At 41.0% G+C, this 25,200-nt stretch overlaps 2 protein-coding genes across 5 annotated transcripts in view; one reads left to right on the forward strand and one right to left on the reverse strand.

Moving 5' to 3' along the window:
* Window positions 1-23,981, reverse strand: C11H12orf71 (chromosome 11 C12orf71 homolog). The gene is given in 6 exon segments (XM_067698585.1): window positions 1-62; window positions 65-302; window positions 659-924; window positions 927-1,328; window positions 2,210-2,362; window positions 23,864-23,981. Coding segments are annotated over 6 exon segments (1,239 nt in total).
* Window positions 1-25,200, forward strand: part of PPFIBP1 (PPFIA binding protein 1) — a 176,410-nt gene that overhangs the window by 74,186 nt on the left and 77,024 nt on the right. The window lies entirely within an intron of this gene.

The following is a 25,200-nucleotide window of genomic DNA, read 5'->3' on the forward strand; positions in this document are numbered from 1 at the left end:
TTAAAAATCTGGCGATATGGGGTGGCCCAATTTGAGGGATTCTTGAGGTTGGATTCTCTTCTGTGAGAGGGTCGTTTCTTTTGTGCTAGCTGATGGGGGCTCTCAGTGGCCTTCTTGGGGTGCTCTCTCCCCCAAAATGAAGGGAGGACTTGGTGCCTTAGCCAGCGGAAGATCCACCCGAAGTTCAGACAGGAGAGGGCTTGTGTGCTGGAGTGAGTGTCCTCCTTCTCTTGCGGACCTGATGAGATTGAGGAGGTCTCTGCAATACTTGTCCTTTGGCTGCCAGTCACCTCGCTTATTATCTGCCAAGAAAATGAGTTTTAGATATTGTGTAACCTAGACAACAGTGGGGTCAATATTTATCCATTTATGGAGCTCAAATCCTTTAACCAAAAGTGACCCAACTGTACATGCACAGTTTCAGTACTCATTAATACTTACACACACCCACGCACACACACATGCACACCTATTTTGGTCATAATTCTTGGCTTTTTCTTTACTTTCCTACCCTCTTCTCTGCCTTGGTGCTCCTCAGTTTTTTCCCTTCAGCTCCACTCTGACCCTTTTACAGCAGGTAGTAATTCTCTGTGCATTCCCACCTGGCCCCTCCACCAGGCCTGGCCCCTGCTTGCCTGTGAGGCACCTCTGTGCTCACTTCAGCAAGCTCCTGTTTCTGAAGCCTTGGAGGAATCTGTGGAAACTGGATGACATCTTCATTTTCTGATGGGTTGAACTTGGCCGAGTGTTGACAGCTCTCATGTTCTTGATGAGTAACCTGAGCCATACCTGGAGGGGAGCTGCTAGACAGCTGAGAGTCTTCCTGCTGAACAGATTCATGGAACACACAGTCCTCATCTTCGTCATCTTACTGGTTCTCAAGAAATTTCTCAAGCTTTTGCACAAGACCGTCCAGTTTGCTAGAGTCAGTTGTGTCTTCTCTTTGGGATACTTGTCTATCCACTGGTTGTCTCCACTTAGGTCCCAATTAGCCATCGAGTCTGAATTCTTAGAGGCCATGCCAACATCCCAGGCCAGGGTGATTCTTAGTTTGCAAAACTGCTCTGGGTCGTCCTGTATTTGGTCTCATCTCCCCAGGAGTCTCCCTATGTTTTCAGTCCGCCATGTCCCTTGGATAGGAGGGACAAAGTGGATTGAAGGACCTTCAGAAGATGTTTCTTCACAGGAGATGATGTTCTCATAGGAAAAGTTGTCCTCACAGGGGAAATAGCCCACAGAGAGACTCAGGTTTGATTCGGAGCTGCTGGAGAATGAGTGCGCCGTGGAGTTCAAAGGCGCAAATCTCAGGTCTCCCTCATCCCAGGGATCTTCAAAAGAAAGAAAAAATAAGTGGGATTGGGGAAAAGAAGAAGGTAATAACGGTACTTACGCAATAACGTTATGCATTCCTTTTTCTATTTGGAGCTATCGCATTCTGATAGAAGTTCGTCCTGTTTTGCAATCTGCAGTGAAGAATGAAAGAGGCAGCCCTCTCCCTTTCAAAACCTGTTCTATACGACCCTCTGTACTAAGCATCTTCAGCGGATGCCTCACATCATCTGTTACTACAGCTGAAAGAACTTGTATCATAAAAGAAAAATAGCATCATGGTATAAAATTTGAAAAATATAAAAAAGTATGAGGATCAAAATCAATATGCCTGTGATTCCCCCTGTCCAGAGATAATGATAATCATCATGAAAACATTTTGGTGGACTCCCTTATAATCTCTTCTTTTTCTTTATATGTACTTATACGTGTGTGTGTGTGTGTGTATATATATATATATATATGTGCAGTCACATCACATATATATGTAGATATGAAAGTCACATTGGTTGAAACTGAGATTATTATATTTTATGGCACAACCTACAATAAACATATATATGGCTATTCTGTCACTTTTTACCACTTTCTTATTAATGACCATTAGTAGTTATTGTTCTTAATAGATACATCTTCGGTAAACTCCCTTGTTAATCTTTGTCTCTCTTTATATTCTTAAATGTGGGTTTAATGGATCAAAGATCACTAATGTATTAAAGGGTCCTTAATAGTTGTTACCAAGTTGCTTCCCAGAAAGATTATAGCCATTTAGATGCCCATCCTCCCACCATCTGATGGCACTTTTTAGTGCAGCTTTTTCTATGATGCCCCGGTGAGTAACTGGGGCAGAGGGTAAGAATACTCACACGCATGCACGCACATGTTGTAGTCTCTGTAATGCTCTGCTCTGGTGGCTGCCCTCGTGAAAGAGGTGCTGCCAACTCCTGAGCCATAAACCGGGGAGGTGAAAAATCCTTCAGATCCTGAGTCTCAGTGGCTAAAAGTCCAACTGCCGGAAGTCTGTGTTCTGGGGCTGTTGGTTACCATGGCAACACAAGGACCCAAGTTATAGTCAAAAATGTGGGAAGAGAGAAAAAAGGGATAGAAAGCTGCAGTAGCCAGTGCCTTGCTCCCAAAATGTCCAGTATCCGTATCATCCCTGCTGGTGAGGATCCCTCTCGAGGGCAGAAGGACAAATGCCGTGGCGGTTACTTCCCTCTTGTCATGTGGGTGTCCAGGATAGTTCTGGTCTAGAGGGAATTTAGAGCCTATTTGGGGAAACGGACATAAACAGCCTCTTATAGGACTGAATGGTAAGTGCAGCAACAGAACTTAAAAATAATGTCATGGGAGAATGGAAGAAGGCGCCTTATGCAGCCGGGCAGAGATGGGGGAGGGGGGGTCTGAAAAGTCTCCAAGAGAGGATTCCCTCTGATCTCAGTATTTAGGGGGGTGTGGAAGTTAGTGAGGTGGAGGGTGGGGAGGGGTTGGGGGAGAGGACCTTTCAGGCAGAGGGGACACGTGAGCAAGGATCCCCCAGGTGAGAAACAACCAGGAGTGTGGGGAGATCAAACATGAGGAGGTAAACGGGGTCAGTGAGATGGTGGAAGGTCTTCCACCCCTGTTAGGGAACTTGGTTTTTATCCTGCAAGCCTGTACTTGGATGGAAGTTTCCTTTGTTAGGCATTCTTCCAGGTAATTCAAAGTATATTGGATACTCGACATGATTAAAACAAGCAAACCAAACAGAACTTCCAGTGCACTTGGCAGCGTGAATGTTATCAGTTGGCTTTCACGAGAACGGAGTCAGTAGGTTTGCACTGGGTTGAGGAATGGATGGGAGGAGACGAGGTGGGAACAGTGAACCTAGACCATGCTTCATCAGTGTCTGGATGACAAAGTGAGAGGGGGAGGCAGAGGCAAGGTTAGTTTCCGCACCCACCCCCCAAATACAAAAGCAGTGCATAGTCAGTACAGGGGGAGAGTTTCAAAACCTAAACGGTTGGCTGCTGCTTTTGGAGAGAGTAAGGGTGGGATCCGTGGCATGGACAGGGGGCTCGGTAGTAATAAAGGGAGTGTGTTATTTCCTGGTATTAGAAGGAAAAAAGTGAAGACGGTTGTGGACAAGTTTGGAGGAATGCATCATTGAGGACCTCTGTTTTCTACTTTGAGTGTCCCAGCTAGGCTTCTGCCTTATTCCTGATATTGTCTGCACGGTTTTAAACCTGTTACCTGGATCTCTGTCCTCGTTGTCCTTGTTTCCTTGTTCCCAATGTTATCTCCTTTGATGGCCTCTTCAGTAACATGAGCTGCCTTGGTTCTTCTACAATTAGAGCTTTGCTTTTCCTTGCCATCTTCCTCTAGGCGCCTCTGCTGCTCACCAAGTCCTCCCACCTCCCAGTCTACCCTTCCCTTCCCAATGGCATCGTGGAATTATGTGGGATCGGTCAGGTCTCAGTGGGTACTTTGTAGGTGGGGAAGTAAATCGTTCATTGTCTGTTTCCAAATGTGCAAATTCTGAGGACAAATGTGGGTCGTGTAGGATTGAAGGCTGTCAGTTGCAGAGACTAAACAAAAAATAACCTTTCCTAAGAGCAAAATCATCTTGGCAAATGTAGTTACAGCAACTGCCAGCCTGGTCTAAACTGTGGGGCTATGGGGTACTGTTTTTCCATCAATTCAGTGATTCTCAGGAAGGGAGTAGGGCTTCCACTCGAGTTTCCAAGGAATGAAGTGTGTGTGTACTTGGAAAAAGCATGTTCTTTTTTTAAAAAAAATTTTTTTCATTGGAGTGTAGTTGATTTGCAATGTTGGAAAAGCATGTTCTTAAATTAACATTGCTTAGATATGCTTTTGGTCACTTTTTTTAAAATTTCAGGTTTCAAACAGTATTAAAAGAAACCATACGGTTTTTATATTTATCCAAAAAGAAGCATGGATTTCAACACACACACAAACACGCACATCCAAAAAAGGAAAAAGCCAAGAAACACTGGTGCAACTTAAAAGAACCTCAACTCATTGGAATCTGTCAGTTGCGTAAAGATCTTTTTCAAATATTTTTCTGTCTTTGTTTCCATTTAACAAGATTACATTTAAAGTTTTCTACGACTCTCAGGTTTTTTGCTGTTGTACCAGTTAAATTTCTAGGTTCTGTTAAATAAGATTGTTTTAGGTGAGTCTGTTTCAGGAGTTATCATATCCTGATATAAGAAATAGGCAGAGTTGGAGTTGGAGAGACACCATCTGTACCCAACAGAGGCCACCTGGCAAGTGGCCACAGGCTGCCACAAATCCCGCGAGTGATTGGGGTTCTAGATTAACCCCAGCGGGTGTAGGTCAGGAGCAACATGCTATGCTCCCTAGTATTTATTGGCCACTTACTACATGCCAGGTCCTATTTTAAGCACTTTACATGTGCTTATTGTTTAATCTTCACAGCACCCCAATCTGTTACGTATCGTTAGTTGCTCTGTTTTACAGACAAAGGAACCAAGGCATGAGCAGTTATATTCCCCGCCCACCTCCTCCCTGAAAGATTCTTGGGAGACTTGACTTAGGCCCAAATCAAACTTGTATTCTGGCTCCTCTAAAGAAACTCCTTTGAGTGGAACAGTGTGTTCTAAGTAAGTGGTCGGTAGAACCGGCCCAAAACAATGGCATCCACATCTGGGGCAGGCTAAAATGAGATTTAAAGTAAATATTCAGCTTCCTCTTTGGCATAAGGAGATCTGGATCCCTGTGCTCTGGCTTTTCATGAAAACTCTGTGACCTCCTCACGGAGCAGTGGGAGCCTAGAACAGGATTCGTGAGTAGCCTTCTTCGCAGGCAGCTGTAGTGAAGGTCAGAGGGAAGCTGTATGCCATACCGTTACCCATGGAAATGGGACTAAACATAAATATTTAAGTAGGAAGGAACTATTTCTCAGCCTAAACTTCTAAAGTTTAGAGTGATCCTGAAGGTAAAAGAGCTTCACACAGGGGAAGCCTCAGAGAAAACTTCAAATTTTACTTGTTTGTACCATACTGCCGTTTCTCTGTATATTTGCTCTGTGTGTGTGTGTGTGCGTGTGTGTTTATGTGTGTACGTACATATGTATACATATATATTTCATTTTAAATACAACTCAAGTAGTGAAAGTCCCTGAAACTCACCTTTTCTCCTGCCCCAGAAAAGGAATAATCACTGTTAATTGTTTGATATATATTACATAATTTGTTCAGATATTTTTTTCCTAAAGCAACATTGAAATAGCAACGACACACGCCATCTTTAGGATCCCATGCTGAGGAGCGCATTCAATTCTAAAAGATAACTTAGCTTTTACATCTAATAACAGATCAGGGGATTTGAGGTCCTCGTTAACAATACCCCTTGTGTTAATTTCTTTCCTAGGGCCTTATTTTGACTTGGTGGGCTAGCTTTTCTTGGATCACAGGTATATTATCTAAATAGTATAGCTGGCTCATCATTACCTCTTCTCTTGAAGCAAAATCATCTATAATAAAGCTCTTGAGTTTTCAAAAATGATAGTATGTTGTGAATTTACAACGTTTTAGAACTGAAGCCAGTAGTAATGGAAGTTTTGAAAATTGGAACACTTCCTCAAATCCATTTGACTTGATGGGATTCGGAGCCTAAATAAATAGAGTGGGAAGTTTCTAACTTAGAAATTAAGCTACTGTTATGGTTAATTTTGCGTGTTAACTTGATTAGGCCACAGGGTACCCAGATATTTGGTTCAACATTATTCTGGTGTCTGTGAGGATGCTTCTAGATGAAATTAACACTTGAATTGGTGGACTGACTAAGGCAGATTGCCCTCCCTGGTGTGGGAGGGCCTCCTCCAATCCTTTGAAACCTGAATAGAACAAAAAGCTGAGTAAGGGAGAATTTGCTCTGTCTTCCCTGTCTTTGAGCTGGGACGTTGGTTTTCTCCTGCCTTTGGACTCAGACTGGAATTTACATCATCAGTTCTCAGGTTCTCAGGCCATTGGACTTGGACTGGAGCTACACTATTGGCTCTCCCGGGTCGCCAGCTTGCAGAGGGCAGATCTTGGGACTTTTCAGCCTCTGTAATTGCATGAGCGAATTCCTTACAATAAACCTCTTTTCTCATTCATTTTTGTATATGCGTGTGTGTGTGTGTGTGTGTGTGTGTGTGTGTGTGTGTGTATGTATATATACATATATATATGTTTCTCTGTTTCTCTGGCAAACCCAGACTAATATAGCTACTTGTTTTTCATTTTTTTGAAATTATGAAATATTTTAACAATATAAAAAGATGTCATGAACCCTGTCATATGATACACTGAGGACACAATGTCATTTTTATGGTGGTCTTGCCCAAAATGTATAATCACAGCCTAATAATGAGACAATAACTGTCACAAACTGAAGAAGACTAAAGAGAAATAACAACTAAAATGCACGGTGGGATTCTAGATAGGATTATAAGAATAGGAAAAGGACATTAGTGGAAAACCTAGGGAGACTTCACTATGTTCTTTATTTTAGTTAATGGTATTGTACAAAGTTAATTTTCTGGTCTGATTATTGTAGTATGGTTGCATAAGGTATTAACATTAGGGGGAGTGGGGTGAAAATATATGGATAATGTGTGACTTCTCTGTAAGTCTAAAATTAGGTCAAAATAAAAAAATTTAAAAAGAATACATAAAATTATAGTAAATGATGTAACACACACCTATATACTTATAACTCAGTTTGGTCAAGTCTTAAATTTTGCCATATTTGATCCATTATTTTTTTGAAAAGAAATAAAATATTTTAGATAAAACTTAAGTCCCTTTATATCCCTTCCCTGATCCCCTTTTTTCCCCGCTTCTCCCATGATTACGATCCTGAATTTGATGTTTATTTATCTTGTGCTGCTATAATATGATTTTACATATTAATATACTGTTTTACCTTTGGAGACAAAAACCAATATAAATATAAATTTACTTAATACCACTGAACTGCACACTTAAAAATTGTTAAGATGGTAAATTTTGTGTTATGTGAATTTTGCCAAAGTGAAAGAAATTTAGGGGAAAAAAACATGGTAAATGGACTACAGGTGATGCTCTTTGGAAAAGAGGAAGTCCCCATGGTTTATTTTGCTTTGCAACAATTATTGTGACGAAGACATCCTTTTTCCAAACCAATTTCTTAGCTGAAATATTTGCAGTGTTTATCTTGGGGATTAGGGAGAGGACAGGTATAATTTCCTATGCTCTATATGTTCATTCCCAAACAGACAAAGCCTTATCAAAGCTCATGTACTTAATTAAAGGAGGATGGTGGTGAAAATAGTGTTTTGGTGTGAGCAAAGTTAAATGGTGCTTTCACATGTTCGGTCATTTAATTTTCATGACAGTCCTCTGAGTTGTGTGTTTTCACCCCAGTCTTAACTTGTGCAGTTCATATTACCCAGATCTGCCTCCAGAGTCCAGAGGCCCGCTGGAGCTAGGTTGCTGCTGCTGGGAACCAGCCTCAGCTGATTTGTTTCTACATCACTGGTGAATATGGTTAGTCAACAAGGAACAGTAGATGAGAACTATAGGTTTCCTTTCCCCCAACTTCATCACCCAGTATGAAAGAAACTCACAGGTTGAATTCTGCCACACATACAGCATATAATGGCAAACAAGCATAAAAACATTATAGTGTTGTTTTGTAAGCTCCAGAATTGTGCTGCCCAGCAGTATAGCCGCTAGCCACATGCAACAATTAAAATTAAATTTTAAAAAATGGTTCTTCAGTCATTCTAACCACATTTTAAGTGCTAAGTGACTACCTGTAACTAGTGGCTACCTTATTGCACAGGGCAGACAAAACATTTCCACCACTGTAAAAGTTCTGTTGGACACAGCTGCTCTGGAAGGTCCCATGGTCTGTCCTCTTGTGCATTTGGATAGCACTGTGAAAGAAAAGTTTTGTTAGAGGCAGATGGAACAATCCTCTAGCTAATCTATCAGGATTTAGCTAACTTTCATGTCAGGATCAGGTGACAAAATTTCCTCCAAAGTGTCTAGAAATAGGAGTAGTAGGAATCTTTAGCTGAGGGTACCATTTTGAAAGGTTTAGACAACTGGGTTGGATAGAGTCTTATATTCAGTTTATGCAAGAGAGGGAATATTTGTACAATACTTAGAGCCCATTGTGAACATCATTTGATCAATGAAAAATCATGTGCGGCAGCCATTATGCTGTGAGAAACATAGTTGACTAGATTTTCTGTTTATATGAGCTTTTGATTAGTCATTCAAATGCTGACTGCCCCGGAGTACAGGTTAAAAATAATTATCACCGGGCTTCCCTGGTGGCGCAGTGGTTGAGAGTCTGCCTGCCGATGCAGGGGACACGGGTTCGTGCCCCCGTCCGGGAAGATCCCACATGCCACAGAGCGGCTGGGCCCGTGAGCCTGCGCGTCCGGAGCCTGTGCTCCGCAACGGGAGAGGCCACAGCAGTGAGAGGCCCTAGTACTGAAAAAAAAAAAATATATATATATAATAATAATATTTATCACCTTTGCTAACTTGTTCATGTTGAAGTAATTTGAAAAATCGCAGACAGTATAATAGCCTGTGTATAGATGGTCTCATTTAGTCTTTACAACATCCCTTTGCAGTAGGCATTGCAGGTATTAACCTCATTCGGGGCTTGATTGAATTCCCCAAGGTCCTGTGGCCAGGCTGTTTACACGATGGAATCAGTTTCTTTTTTCATTGAGTGAGAACTCAGTGCAAATCATTTGTACAATTGCCAAACAAGCATATAACTTTTCTTGTTTTATTTCTTAATGTCAAGGCTCATACCTACTTCAGGCCAAGACTGATAGTGCCTCGTGCAACACCAAATACAGAGAACCTATAATCCTTTCCTATCTCTCTGTTAAAATATGTCCTGTATTTTTCAGTTTTTTTTTAAAATAAACAACTGCATGCTTTCCATTTGAGTGCTCTATCAAGTTCCAGGCCACTCCTAGCAGCAGCAAAGTCATTTTCAACCTGAGTTTGCTTAATCCATAAAATAGCGATAATAATGTCTTCTTTGCAGAGCTTTTGTAATGATTAGAGATTACATATGTGGGATGCATGGCAGTTGGTTTATTTTCATTGCATCACTGAAGAACCTGCAACATCCTCCTCTTTTACTGGCATTGCCCCTCTGGGAAAAATGTTTTTATTTTATTTTAAAATTTTAAAAATAGACCCGTTGCCAACTCTGATCGTGTATTAAAATCATGTGTGCGTTTAATAACTATACTTGCGTTATGGTTATCTGAATGTCTCCCCTCACTGGTTGTTGCCTCCAGAAGGGCAAGGCTGGTCCCTGTCATTCTAGGTAGTGTCTGCATCCTCCAGCAGGGTGCCAGATCTGCTAAGCTGTCTGGGATTCTGGTGGTCATAGGGAGCCATCCTTTCCCAGTGTGTAACTTACAAGGGAGCCACACTGGAAACTTTTCCACTTCTAGTGTATTTTCCAGTTGGGGTGGAAATACCCAGAAGGGATCTTTTTGGGGCTAAGCATTGGTGAAATGGCTGTCATCCCATCTGGATGTTCAGATGACATAGATGCAAATCGTTGAGGCCAACTGTTGTTCTCCCTTTGATACCATTCTAAATTGGGTAGACGGTTTCCTTGGTGGAAGAAATTTTCCGCAAGAAATTTTTGGGAAGGGATGGGGAGGATGTAGACTCCACAGGTGCTTTTAGTTACCTCGTTAGCATTTTACTACCTTTCCTTGAAGGACTAGCAGTAAAATGCTCAAAATGCAAAGACCTTTGTTCACATTCTCTAGGGGATAGCGAAGGAAAGGGGTGAAGGTGGGAGCCAGGGATTGGAAATCTGAGGAGATGAGTTCAAGGTTGATTATCTAGAAGGACTGGAGAAGAGTTCAGAGGCAGATAGGAGCTGACCTCCAGTGTTGTTCTTATATTCTGGAAAATCAGAAAGATGGTGGAAAGTGTCTGAAGAGTGAATGAAGCCTGAACGTGAATAGGAGCAGGAAATGTGAATGGCAATTATAATAGTTAACTTCAGTTTAATTAGAAGGGGATCAGAAGAAAAGCAGAATGGGAACAAGTGAGCCTGGAGTGGGGTGGGACGTGGACTGGATGTCTGTCTGCATCTCTCTGGCCATTTTCATCAGCCACCACAGAGTTCCCACCAGTAGATACTGCCTGCGGCCAAAGCCTCCTGTCCAGCTCTCCCTCCCACCTTTAAAGGGTTTACCGATTCAGTGCCTTATATTTCTGTCCAACCTTTTCTTAGCACAGATAAAGCTTCTTTCCATTCCCCTGAGGCTGAATACAGTTAAGCTATGGGGGAGGTTCCCCACCTCTGGCTCAGATCTCCGGCAGCATCTGTGAACGGATACTGTTGTATGTCTGCACAGTGGTCTCCATTTAGTTATGAACCACTTGTGCACATCTCCTTCTGGAAGGCAGTTTGTTACCCAGAATGCACTTGTGGTGGCCTACCAGCTTTGGAACTGGTTAATGAAAATGACATTGGTTAATGAAAATGACATTGGTTAATGAAAATTGTAGGAAATGCTCAGGCAAGACTTCTTCAAATCTTTTAATGTTAAAAATAGCTTTTTAAGAGAGCTATAAAAACAGTACAAGATGATTATGGAAAATTAGAAGATACAAGACAAAGAGAGGAAATCCTTTTAAAAGCAAAACTTTAGGGATGGAAATCAGAGCAGTTGTTGCCAGAAGCTGGGAGCAGGGAAAAGATATCTGTTGTAAGGGGACCAGAGGGTGCTCTTTGGGGGATAGAAATAATCTATATCAGCATTGTCCAACAAAAATGTAATTTGAGCCAGAAATGCAAGCCAGTAACTTTTAACTTTTAATTTTCTAATAGGTACATTAAAAAAGGAAAAAGAAACAGCTAGAATTATTTAATCTGTATTATATTTAACCCAATATATGGAAAATATTATAATTGTACCATATATTAGTAAGATTTTTACATTTTTTTTAAAGATTTTTTTTTTGATGTGGAACTTTTAAAGTCTTTATTGAATTTGTTACAGTATTGCTTCTGTTTTATGTTTTGGTGTTTTAGCTGCAAGGCATGTGGGATTTAGCTCCCTGACCAGTGACTTAACCCACATCTCCTGCACTGGAAGGCAAAGTCTTAACCACTGGACCGCTAGGGAAGTCCCTAGATCTTTTGCATTTTTTTAAACCAAGTCTTTGAAGTCTGGTGTGTATTTTACACCTCGGAACATCTGATCTTGGACCAGGCACATTTCAAGGGCTCGGTAGCCACATGTGGCAACTCTACTAGGCAGCACAGCTCAACATTGTTTTGGTGGTAATTACACGATCGTGTACATTTATCAAAACTCATTGAATTGCGAAAAAAATACACGCACCCCGATGTTCATAGCAGCACTGTTTACAATAGCCAAGACATGGAAGCAACCTAAATGTCCATCGACAGATGAATGGGTAAAGAAGATGTGGTATATATATACAACGGACTATTATTCAACCATTAAAAACAATGAAATAATGCCATTTGTAGCAACATGGGTGGACCTAGAGATTATCATACTAAAGTAAGACAGACAAAGACAAATATCCTATGATATCACTTATATGTTGAATCTAAAAAAATGATACAAAGGAACTTATTTACAAAACAAATAGACTCACAGACACAGAAAACAAACCTATGGTTACTAAAGGGGAAAGGGGGTGAAGGAGGGATAAATTAGGAGTTTGGGATTAATAGATACACACTAATATATATATAAAATAGAAAAACAACAGGGTCCTACTGTATAGCACAGGGAACTATATTCAGTATTTTTTAATAATGGAAAAGAATCTGAAAACTAATGCACACATATATATATATATGTATCTGAATTAGTTTGCTGTACACATGAAACATTGTAAAGCAACTATACTTCAATAAAAAATAAAAATTTAAAAAGTTAATGATTATGTAATTTTTAAAAAAACTCATTGAATTGTATACCTAAAAAGGATGACTTTTGCTTTATTTAAATTATATATCAATTTAAAAAACCATTTTCCTGCTGGCCAGAATGAGCCACGAACATCTATTAAAATTATCCTCTTAAAATGCATCTCAGAAATGGAATTTGGCAATTTTTTGAAAATGGAAGTTATAAAAGCATACATTAGAACCACCCAAGGCTAGTAATTTTTGTAGACTTCAGATGTATATGTATGTGGGGGGGGGGTGTCTGTCTGTTTTTCCATGACACAGCTCAGTTTAGAAAGGGCTGGTGAAAATTGAATTAGTGCAATTTTAAAAAAAGGATTTAGATGTCTTTGACAAAATAAAGATGAAGACAAATGGTTTTGAGAAAGGCCCAGTGCTAATTCTAGGAAAGAGCTTGTCATTTTCTCTTCTGTTTCATGGCTACTTCTCTTGCAATGGTATTAAAAATCACTCCTCTCTTTCTTCTGCTTCTGTTATGTAACCTGCTTTGTAGTAACTATTTTGACAGTGGATCTGTCTGTCTGCAGGCATTTTGGGGGTGTGTTGTGGGGGACAAGGATGGAGCTCATGTACCCACTTGATGGGAGGAGGTTGGTGGGGCATCTGGTTGTGGGAGAGTAAGTTTAACTTTCATAACTAAAGCTGGGAAATATTTTTGGCTGTGGAAAGATGTGTCACTAATTCTAAAGAATGTCTTCTGCCTTTTGGCAGCATTTTGGTATTTTCTTTTTACACCTAAAATTCTATGTTTACATTCTGTTGAAGCTAAGGTAAACATTAACAATTTCCAAATAACGACTTCTAAGAGAAATAGATGAAAAGGATATCTTCTAAATGGCCCGGGTATCTGGACTGACAATAAAAAGATAAAATTCATTGGGGCTGAAAAGTCAATTCCATAAGTGTAGGCTGGGGAAGACACCTGATAAGAAATTATCCCACAGTATTTGTAGAGGGCAAAGTGTGATACCATTGTTTTAAAACTTTACAGTCTGCAGGATACATTTAAGATTTAGACCACAGGTTAGGAACAAGATAAGCTCTTGTCATTTTGTTTTATTTTAGTTCAGGTCTTAGTTAAGTGTTTTGTGTTCAAGAAGCAATTCATCTAAGTTTGTAGTTAACAAGATGAATCTCATCTACAGCAGGGGTGATGGAATTTCAATGTGCATTGAAGATGCAGATTCCTGTCCTCGGAAGTTTCTAGTTTAATAGACTAGAGTTGGGGCTTAGAATCTGTCCTCTCAACATACACTTGCCAGTAGACTCCACCTTGAGAAACACTGATCCAGAACAGCCGTTTAGATTTGATTGGATTTTCTCTCTATATTAGACACACTATGGTGAACTCACATAAAAGGTAGGATCCCGTTGGGAAGGTGCTAACATAGCTTATAACACAAGGCCACATTCCAAGTGGTCCAGCTGGAATGAAGTGAGGGAGCTCAGAGCCGGAGGGCAGTGCCACCCACAGTTGACTCAAGGATGTGCGTAGGATTCAGGTTAGTGGAGACAAAACTGTGTGTCCAGGCACCTTGAGGGAGATAGTGTGCAACCCAAAAGGGAGATGGCATCACTTGGGGAAGGAGCCTTACTTAGATGTTGACTATGATTTTGGAGTGCCAAGGAAATTTTAACAGGAAAAAAGAATGATGAAAATAAGGAAGCAACACGTGAAAGAAACCTGATTGATTCTTGTCAGTGGTCCTTAAACTTGAATGTGCATTAGAATCACCTGGAGGATTTGTTAAAGTATAGGTTGCCGAGGCCCACCCTCAGGGTTTCTGATTTCGTGGGTCTGGGCTGGGGCCTGAGAATTTTCATTTAAGTTCCCAACTTCTGCTGATGCTGCCTGGGCTGGGAACCACGCCCCGAGGCGCACTGCTGTTAATGAATTTGGTGTCTTGCTTTATCAAGAATCCACGGATGAAGACTGGAAGAAATCCCAGGGGCAAGATGGATGAGGAGATGGCCATCAACATGTTATGTGGCCTAGAATGCCTACCACTTGGGCTGTCTTTTCCCCTTTTTCTTCTGAGATTTCTTTACACTCAGAGCAACTGATCAAACCAAAAATACCCTGGGGGCGGGGTCAGGAATGTGGTCATAGAGAATAATTTGAGAACTATAAACGTATATTCATCATATGCCCAGAGTACTTCCAAAACCCTGATTGAAATTGTATCATATTTGAGGACCAGCAGTTACTAGACTATTCACCCACTGCTTTATAGAAATCTCAACTCTAAAGCTGAACTCATGACCTTAACCCCTCAAACTTGCTCCTCCTGCAGTGGTCTTTATAAATGGCGTCATCCTCTGCCCAGTTTTTTGTGTCATAGGCTGGACATGATCTGGGACATCATTCCTTCCGTCTCACACTTAAGCCTGCATCTAATCATTCACAAAGTCCCATCAATTCCGTCTCCCAGTATAGCTTGTCCACTTCACTGTCGTCACGTGATCACCAGTGATGATCAGTCAGGTGATCATCATCACCAGTTCTCACGTGGACCTTCCCACACCTTCTCTGGCTCCCTCTGATTCATTATCTACACAGAAGCCAGAGAGACTTTTTTTTAGAAACACAAATTGTATCAGGTCATCGCTGTGCTTAAGACCTTTCAATGTCATCACTCTGCATGACACGGCCCCAGCCAACGTCTCCTCATTTTGAGCCACTCCCCTTTATTCTTTAAACTCCAGTCCCACTGACTGTGTTACTTCCTGAACTAAACATAAAACCACTGCTCTTTGCTGAGGTGATTATAGACCTGTATCCCAAGGGTATCCACAGAGAAGGTGAATGTGGCACTGGTCCTTAGAGAGCTTTTGTGCAATTAGAAAATGGTGGCCCTCAAGGGAGATGCAGCACCTGGGCTGAAACAGGCTGGATTTCAGCCTCCACTCACCAGGGCAGGGCATCCTGTACAGGACACAACCTGCACAGCCAGAATGATGACCCTGACTTGAAGATGTCAGTTGGTTCACCTCCAAATTAAAATAGGTCTGCTTGTCGTATTTAGAAGCAGAATATTGGACAACTTCTGGAAATTCCTGATAGCCCAGTGACTTAATAAGAATTGTAAATATGAAAAGGCTTTTACCGCGGAGCTATAGAAATTATTCTTTGCGTGACCAGGATAACATGGACATGTCTTTCTAAGCCAGCATGGTTACATCTGTGCTGCCTGATCAGAAGCCTCATCTCATAGTTGAAGATCAGGAGTGATTTACAATCTAGAATGTCGCTATCAGCTTGCGTCTAAGTTTGAAACTGAACACGTAAAGCCCCAAGACTACTGTGGTTTTCCTGTGTGGAGGAGGGCCTCCAATTCATCAGAGGGGCGTGGCATTCTTTCATACGATGTGTTTGCTCTTGTGAAAATGACTTGAAGTATTTGAGAGCTGGCAGCAGAAGAGATGGGAGGAGACCTAATTCTTGCTGGGCATGAGTCATCTTAATACAAATCTAAATTGAATGTTTTATTAAGCAGTTTCATTGTTGGTACAGAACTATTCCTCAATCCTAGGTTGCTTTGAGGTACATGTTATATATCCACGTGTCCTCTGCCAGGATCCTAGCATAGACCTCTCCCTGATCAAACACTGAAGACATGTTACGTATTATGATAATTTTGCTTTTGATTTGGGGGCAGTTTTGTTTCTTGTTTTTAAAGTCAGTGTTGAATATTCAGGGGGTGTTTGTCTTTTTTCAGATGTATGGGAGTACCTAAATCTTATTTGGGGGGGGGGAGTATAAGAAAGTATGAAAAACAACCATGCATACTTGATACCGTTGTAATTTCAAACGACTAATGGACGCTCCCTGCAGGTCATTGCTGGGTCTCTCAGTAGGAAAAGAATTTGAATCTGGGAGCAAGCAGTCATTTTGTAAGTGTTTGTTATGACATTGCAATTGCTGAATATGCTGTATCTAATTGAGTTAGTGTATCATATTCATTACTGGATCATAAGGGCAGTTGTTGAATGTTGTTACTGAAAAGAGCATAACATGGCCAGCACATCACGGCCTTAGGAAACTCAATCTTCTATACAGAGCTGTAGCTGGGCCTTTCAGGCCAGCTGAGCTCTAAACTCTGCCTCCTAGGGTGCCCTGTACCTTTGTAATCATGGGTCCCCTTATCCCTGGCGGATGGTCAATCTGCTGCTGCCACAGCCCAGCACCTCATGCTAGGTCGATAGTTCGCTAGGGCTGCCATGACAGAGTACCCCAACCTGGATGACTTAAACAACAGAAATTTATTCTCACAGTTCTGCAGGCTGCAAGTCCAAAATCAGAGTTCGGCAGGGTTGGAGGCTTCTGAGGACAGGATCTGTTCGAGGCTTCTCTCCTTGGCTTGTAGATGACCGTCTTCTCCTTGTGTTTTCACATCATCTTCCATCTGTGCACATCTGTCTGTCCAAATTTCCCCTTTTTATGAGGATGCTGGTCAGAATGGAATAGGGCCCACCTGAATGATCCCATTTTAACTTCGTTATGTCTGTAAAGACCCCCTCTCCGAATGAGGTCACGTTCTGAGGAACTGCACTTGTAGTTGAGCTTTGATACAAATGAACCTCAGAAATCTAGCTATACTTATTTTGGAATCTTCCTTAAATCACCAAAGAAGATCTGTAAATTAGCTGAATTTTCACCCTTTTTCGGTACCCAACAGGGCACCTTAGTGTCGGCAGTGTTGCTTCTGCAGTTAACACTGCACTCTCTCATTCATATTCCATGAGTCATTAGGCCAGAAAGTGTTAGATAAATGAAAATAGATATGAGAGCAGCACCTTTAATAAGGGGGCTTCAGCCACGCCCTTTCCACCCAAGTCCATGACCTGTAAAACATCTAACCCATTCCACGTTCGGAGGATTTAACATCCTGTAACATGTTGATCTGTAGTGTGTTTTTACTTGACACTTGTTTTGGTTACACCACTCATGCATAGCCTTTATTTGCCACATAAGCCTTGTTTAGCTGAGTGGTTTTGACACTCACAGCTCTCCAGTGCTTTGGGCTGAGTGTTTATTCCAGGAGTTTACAGCTGAATTTTCTGGCAGGTCATTCTGACACTGTCTAGTGATTCCTTTGGCTATGTAGGTTCTTGAGCTGAAGGATGTCCTCCTTTTCTCCTCAGGGCGTTTCCCAGTTTCTGGAAGATGGAGGTATCTGCCAAGCCTCTCCCTCTGTAGACCCCTGGCTCCTGTCACACTTGTATGCCCCTATCTGTATGTTTAAACTTGCTCCTCCCCCCGTTCCCAAGCATGTTATATGTTAATGTCACTGGTATGTACCTTCTTAGGCTTCTGGGCATTGAGACACAACCTATTTTTCATTTCTCCTAGCCTCGGAGACCAGGACGAATGGGAGCTTTTCTCCTCTCTCTACTAAATGAGTCAGGCTTTGTCTCTTCTTAGGCATATTCTATAATATCAGCAATCTGCTAATAAAACTACCCATCCCTGCAAGAAGCAGAATTTAGGGCTGTTTAGACACTGCATGGCATCATCATCATCTGTATGTCTATGAGCCTGTAGCAATGTGGAAGGAGACCAAGGTCAAAGGCCCTTTCTGACTGTGTGTGAATGGGCCTAGTCATCTTGACTGTTAAGATGAAGTGGAATATTATAAAATTTCTACTAAATAAGAAATAAATATATCAGTAAGGCTATCAACCATCTCAGCTTTCCTTTAAACCATAGATATCTACCCCAGAAGTTCTGTCTCTGGCTGGTTTCTTTTTATTTACAGAAACTTGAGCTGTTGACTGTCTCTAAGCAGAGGAAGGCCTGGGACAATTGTGAAGAGTGAGAGGTAGATCTGTAACTTATGAAGGGTGACGGAAAGAATCTGAGAGTTGTTCGTTTGTTTTTTGGGTGGGATTTTTAGGTCTAGAAGGTTTTTAACATGTTTGTTGGTGGAGTGGAAGGAAACAGATGAATAGAAAAGATTGAAGGTGTGAGAGACTGAGGGGGTGAATATGGAAAAGGTTGGGATGGTATCAAGAACACGGTGGAGAGTTTTCCCATGACAGAAGGTTAAGAGCCGGGAACAGGCAAGTAAGTATATACAGAAATTTTAGATAGAGGAGAGTTCCCTGGGATTCTCAGTAAGGTAGGGTATGAAGTAATCTACTGAGATGAAGGGTGGGCAGGAATAGGAATAGACTAGGGGAGAGTTTAGTAGGAATTTTTAGAGACAGCCATTATGAGGAATGTGATAAGGAGGGAAATAATGATGAATAAAAGGATTGTTGAGTAACGTTAAGCGCCCATTCGTGATTAGATAGCAGGCATTTGAAGTGGAGCCAACCCAGCTTCCTCTAGCAGTGCTCGGTGCAACGAAATCGAGACACAGCAAGGAGTTTCATAAGGAGAAATACATTTTTCATGCTGTATTACTATTTGACAGAAGGCAGGACTTGAAGGCATCCTGAGATTAAGATAATTCCAAGACATTCAATACACATGGTATAAACAGCAAAAACGTAAAAAGTATACTTTTACATAGTAAAAAAGTATAGTTTCATACTTGTACAAATATACAAATGCTATATGTATTTTTATCAATATATTATGTAAAAATAGTATATTTTGATGAGTACATAGTAAAAATGTATATTTTTTATGTATATACAAGTATATTATTCCTTTGCCTTGTTTTCAAGCTCAAGCAAACACTACGTTAAGTAGAATGTGAACCTCAATCACTTAGAATATCCAAGCTTGGGGTTGCCCCTTGAAAATCAGACTGATGCTGAAGTTGGCTAGGGAAAAGGCATGTCTCTGGCACATAGGCTCACCTAACCAGGGCCATGAGGTGGACTTTATTGGAAAGCAAAGGTAGAAATTGGGGATGGTCCCTTGAATGAAAGTTCCTCAGTGCCTAGAATATTTACTGGCACATGGTGGGTGAATGATAAATGTCCTTTGAATAAACATGTATATGTGTGTACGAATGAATGTATGGGTTAGCCATGTCATTTTGAAGCACTAGTCCTACCAGATAAAGTATGGAAAATCCTGATTAAATGGGTTATTGGTAGCCCAACACTAGGCATTCAACATATAGCTATGGTGAAAGCGAGCTTTCAAATTCCTGTTAAGACAATTGAACATATTTTACTTCACTTTTCTTCTCTGTCTCCCCCATTCCTTTTCTCCTGAAAGCTGTGGGTTGCCAGAACTTTTATTAAAATGAAAACAAACATCTAGGTTGATGATCTAAGACATAAAGGAGCCAAACAAGTCCATTAGTGTACTGTTCTTTAATATGCAATACTCTATAGCACATTTGGTGGTGATTGATGAATAATTTTGTGTTGATGGGTACAAGCAATTGGTTATTCATCTGTTCATCAAACCTGCATTGAGTATATGTCCTGAGCTAAGCTTGGTAAGAAATCATTAAGAGCGGGATCTTAATTCTTAAAAAGCTTAGTCTGGTAGAGACAACATTCCATGGACCTAGTCAAGTGAGCCTACCTGCCAGAGACATCCCTTTTCTTTAGCTAAATATAGCGTCTAGTAGAGATAACCAATGGTTCCATATGGTACCTGGCAACAGAGGTTAAAAAAAAAAGTGCTATGGGAGTACTTGATGCTGTGGTTGTGGATTTTCCGTGGGCAGTCTGCCATGACATACAGCTTTCATGTACAAGATACAGGTACTTCATTAGGCTTTAGCGTAAAGGATGGTGGGGATGACTCTCAGTGGATGATAATTTTATAGTTCTTCTTGCTTCCTTCCTTTGGTGGATGGAAGGAGTGCTTGTCATGCTTGGGTTGGGAGTGGGCGGTTAGTCGCCTCAGTAAATGGCCACTCCATCTTTCTATTGATTAGGCCACGGGCTTGAGTCCTTTCTTTTTCCTAAACACTGTATCAAATTCTGTTAGCTTTTCCATCAAGATGTAGACAAGGTGATAGGAATGTTGATATCTTGTTAGGGGGTGTGTTACATAGGTATGTGCATTCGACAGAACTCATCAAACCATATAGTTCAGCCCTGTGCATTTCACTCTATGTAAATTCCCCTTCTCAGCCTCCCTTTCCCCACCTGGGCCTCAAATACCAAATACACGAAACTCTCCTTCCTCAGGGCCTTTGCACTGGCTGTTGTTGCTACCTGGAAGTTTTTCCTGTATAGTCACATGATTTTCTCTCTCACCTTTTTTCAGGGCTTTGTTCAATGTCATTTTATCAGTGGGGCCTTCGCCGATGATCATATTAAAACGGTAACTCCCTGCCCTTCCCTTTCTGCACAAAGAGCCAGCAGAATGTACAATTAAGATCATGGGCTCTGGTTTCAAATCCATTTTCTAGAGCTGTATGACTCGGGTGGCCTTTCTGTGCCTCAGTTTTATCACCTAGTATCATGTCAGTAGGGTTATTGTGAAGATTTAATGAATTAATACACGAAAAGCACTTAAAACAGTACCTGATACATAGTAAGCTAATGTTATCTTTATCCCCTTTCCCTGCTTTGTTTTTCCTAAATTAGTTCTCACCATCGGATTTACTATATATTTAAAATATTTATTTGTTTATGGCTTCTTGCCATTAGAATGTATGCTTCATCAGAGCAACAACTTTTTATTTACTTTTTTTCCTTTTCCATTTTCTTTCTTTTCCTTTACTGCTATACCCTCATCACTTAGAATAGTGCCCGATATGTTATAGGTTCTCAGTAAATATTGTTCAATCAATGGGAAAATGAGCAAACAGGAAAGGGTTTGGGCAGAGGTTGGCAAACTTTTCCTCCAAAGGGCCAGATAGTAAATACTTGAGGCTTTGCGGTTATAACTGTTCAAATCTGCTGCTGTAGCATGAAAGCTGCCTAGATGATTACATGAACAAATGAGCGTGACTGTGTTCCAGTGAAACTTTATTTACAAAAACAGGCAGCGGGCCAGATTTGGCTTATGGGCTGTAGTTTGCCAACCCTTTGGGTTGGGAAATAAATTTTGGCCTTGCTTTCCTGATTCTCATTATCCTTCCCTTGAGCAATCTCCCACGGCAGCAATTAATGCTACTCACACAGACCTGAAATAGTAATAACTTGAAAAGCAGTATATTACCTATTATTACTTGGCTCAGTCCTCATTAATTGTACAAAGTTTCCATATGTCTTTTAATATCTTAAGAGTGAATAACAATGTTGAGTATATTTTGTACTTTCAACTGTGTAATTTCAGGGGTCTGGTTTTCATTCTTTTTTTCTGCAACAGCTGAAGACATATCTGTACTGCTGATTATGGCCAGAGGCATGTATGCTATAAAATGTTGACATTCCACTTACTGTACAGCCAAGAGTGTAACTGACACTCAGTTGAAATAGAAACCAATAGAAATTACCTACTAGACAAACAGTTTAGTCTTTGAAGTTATTCTAGTCTTATTTCTGTAGAAAACTCTTCCCTAGCCCACAATTTTTACCACTCTTCCCAGTCAGTGTGGTATGCTGGTAATATTCTTCCGTTTTAAAATACAGTGTGCTTTGGGCCATGGTATGTGAATGACAAACTATGAAATTTTAGTGCAAAATATAATAGCTTTTGTTGCTGTATTAAAACAGAGAAGATCAGAAATTATATGTGTTTTGCTGCTGCGATGCATTGTAGTTAGACATGTAAGTAGTTCCTTACAGGTATACATTTGAGGTATTGCGAGTTCGGTTCCAGACCACTGCATTAAAGCAGATATTGAAAAAAAAGGTGAGTCACAGGAATGTTTTGGTTTCCCAGTGCATGTAAGAGTTATGTTTACACTATGGTATAGTGTAGTAGACAATAGTCTGTCAAGTGTGCAGTAGTATTATGTCTAAAAAAAAAATGTACATACCTTCATTAAAAAACACTTTATTGCTAAAAAATGCTGTCATCTGAGCCTTCAGGGAGTCGTAATGTTTGTACTGGTGGAGGCTCTTGCCTCAGTGAGATGCTGGTGGCTGCTGACTGATCAGGGTGGTGGGCGGTGAAGGCTGGGAGGCCGTGGCAGTTTCTGAAAATAAGACAACAATGAAGTTTGCCACATCAATTGTCTCTTCCTTTCATAAGTGATTTCTCTGTAGCATGCAATGCTGTTTGATAGCATTTTACCCACAGTAGAACTTTTTTGTTTGTTTTTGTTTTTGCGGTACGCGGGCCTCTCACTGTTGTGGCCTCTCCCGTTGCGGAGCACAGGCTCCGGATGCGCAGGCTTAGCGGCCATGGCTCGCGGGCCCAGCTGCTCCGCGGCATGTGGGATCTTCCCGGACCGGGGCACGAACCCGTGTCCCCTGCATCGGCAGGCGGACTCCCAACCACTGCACCACCAGGGAAGCCCCACAGTAGAACTTTTTTTTGAAACTGGAGTCAATTCTCCCAGACGCTGCCACCGCTTTGTCAACTCAGTTTATGTAATATTCTGAATTCTTTGTTGTCATTTCAACAGTCTTCACAACATCTTCCCCAGGAGCAGATTCCATCTCAAGAAGCCACTTATTTGCTAAACCAAAAGAAGCAACACCTCATCCCTTCAAGTTTTCTCATGAGATTGCAGCAATTCGGTCACATCTTCAGGCTCCACTCCTAACTCTGGTTCTCTTGCTGTTTCCACCACATCTGCAATTACATCCTCCACTGAAGTCTTGAATCCCTCAAAGTCATCCAGGAGGGTTGAAATCAAATTCTTCCAAACTCCTCTGAATGTTGATATTTTGATCTCTTTCCATGAATCACAAATGTTCTTAATGGCATCTTGAATGGTGAATATTTTCCAGAAGGTTTTCAATTTAATTTGCTCAGATCCACCAGAGGAATCACTATCTATGGCAGCTATAGCCTTATGAAATGTATTTCTTAAATAATAAGACTTGAAAGTCAAAGTGACTCCTTGATCCATGGGCTGCAGAATAGGTGCTGTGTTAGCAGACATGAAAACAACACTAATCTCATTAATGTTGTACATCATTGTACATCTCCATCGGAGTTCTTGGGTGACCAGGTGCACTGTCAGTGAACAGTAATATTTCGAAAGGAATCTTTTTTTCTGAGCAGTAGATCTCAAGAGTGAGCTTAGAATATTCAGTAAACTTATGCCATACGTAGACGTGCTGTCACAGGCTTTGTTGTTTCATTGATAGAGCCCAGGCAGAGTTGATATTAGCATAATTCTGACAGACCCTAGGATTTTCAGAATGGTAGATGGACATTAGCTTCCACTTAAAGTCACCAACTGCTTTAGCACCTTAAAAAAGAGTCAGTCTGTTATTTGAAGCTTTGAAGCCAGACATTGACTTCTTCTCTCTAGCTATGAAAGTTGTATATGGCATCTTTTTCTAATAGAAAGCTCTTTCATCTACACTGACAATCTGTTGTTTAGTGTAGCCACCTTCGTGAATTATCTGAGCTAGATCTTCTGGATAACTTGCTGCAGCTTCTACATCAGCCCTTGCTGCTTCTCCTTGCGCTGTTACGTTATAGAGAGGGCTTCTTTCCTTCAACCTCCGCTAACTTCAGACTGAAATTCTGCAGCTTCCTCACCTTTCTCAGCCTTCACAGAACTGAAGAGAGTTAGGGTCATGCTCCGGATGAGGCTTTGGCTTACAGGAATGTTGTGGCTGGCTTGATCTTCTATCCAGACCACTGCCACTTTCTCCATATCAGCAATAAGGCTGTTTCACTTTCTTATCATCATGTGTTCACTGGAGTAGCACTTTTAATTTCCTTTAGGAAGTTTTCCTTTGCATTCGCAACTTGGCTAACTGTTTGGCACAAGAGGCCTAGCTTTCAGCCTACCTCCGCTTTCAACATGCCTTCCTCACTGAGCTCATTTCTAGCTTTTGATTTAAAGTGAGAGATGTGCAACTCTTCTTTTCATGCACACTTAGAGGTCACTGTAGGGTTATTAACTGGCCTGATTCCAATATCGTTGTGTCTCAGGAAATAGGGAGGCCCAACGAGAAGAGAGAGACGGGGAAAGGCCAGTCAGTGGAGCAATCGGAACACGCACAGCATTTATCTGTTAAGTTCTCCATCTTATACGGATGCTGTTCATGGTGCCCCACAGCAATTGCAGTAGTAACATCAGAGGTCACTGATCACAGATCACCATAACGAATATAACAGTAATTAGAAAAGTTTTGAAATATTGCTAGAATTACCAAAATGTTACACAGAAACATGAGGTGAGCAAATGCCGTTGGAAAAATGGCGCTGATAGACTTGCTCGACACTGGGGTGCCACAAACCTTCAATTTGTAAAAAAAAAAAATACAAAGCTACTGCTATCTGTGAAGCACAATAAAGTGAAGCAAATTAAAACAAGGTATGCCTATGTGTGACTGCCATTGATGTTAATTTAATACAAATGTTTTTTGTTTCACTTCTTCTGAACTTAGCCATATATCATCATTGTCAGTGCTAACACTTTTCTACTTTCCATTTAATTATTGTCATCATTTGACATGTATGGAAAAAGAATAAACCTGAACTGTACTCCCCACTTGTTGGGGTTCTCTTGCGCATGTGTCACCCCTTCTGTCTGTGCTCCGTGGCTGCAGTTCCCAATTAAAGTACCATGTACACGCCTGTTCCCCAGAACCCCACCCAGTGTGTCCTCCAGAGCAGTGCTTCTCCAACCATCTCTGGCGAAGGACTAGGTTTTTTGTTTTTTTTTGTTTTTTTTTTCTTATTCCAATCCATCATGGATTCTTTTTTGTAAAATTCAATTTTAAAATAATTGGGTTTGGCAGCAAAATTATCATGTAATTGGATATCACAGCAAGGTCAAGTTGCTATAAAATTTTCTGAATGCTTATTCTCAATTTCTATGCTTATCTCATAGTAGACCAATAACAGTTGGTGAACTAGCAGCAGTT

Source organism: Pseudorca crassidens, chromosome 11 (genome assembly GCF_039906515.1).
Source record: "Pseudorca crassidens isolate mPseCra1 chromosome 11, mPseCra1.hap1, whole genome shotgun sequence".
Lineage (NCBI taxonomy): Eukaryota > Metazoa > Chordata > Mammalia > Artiodactyla > Delphinidae > Pseudorca > Pseudorca crassidens.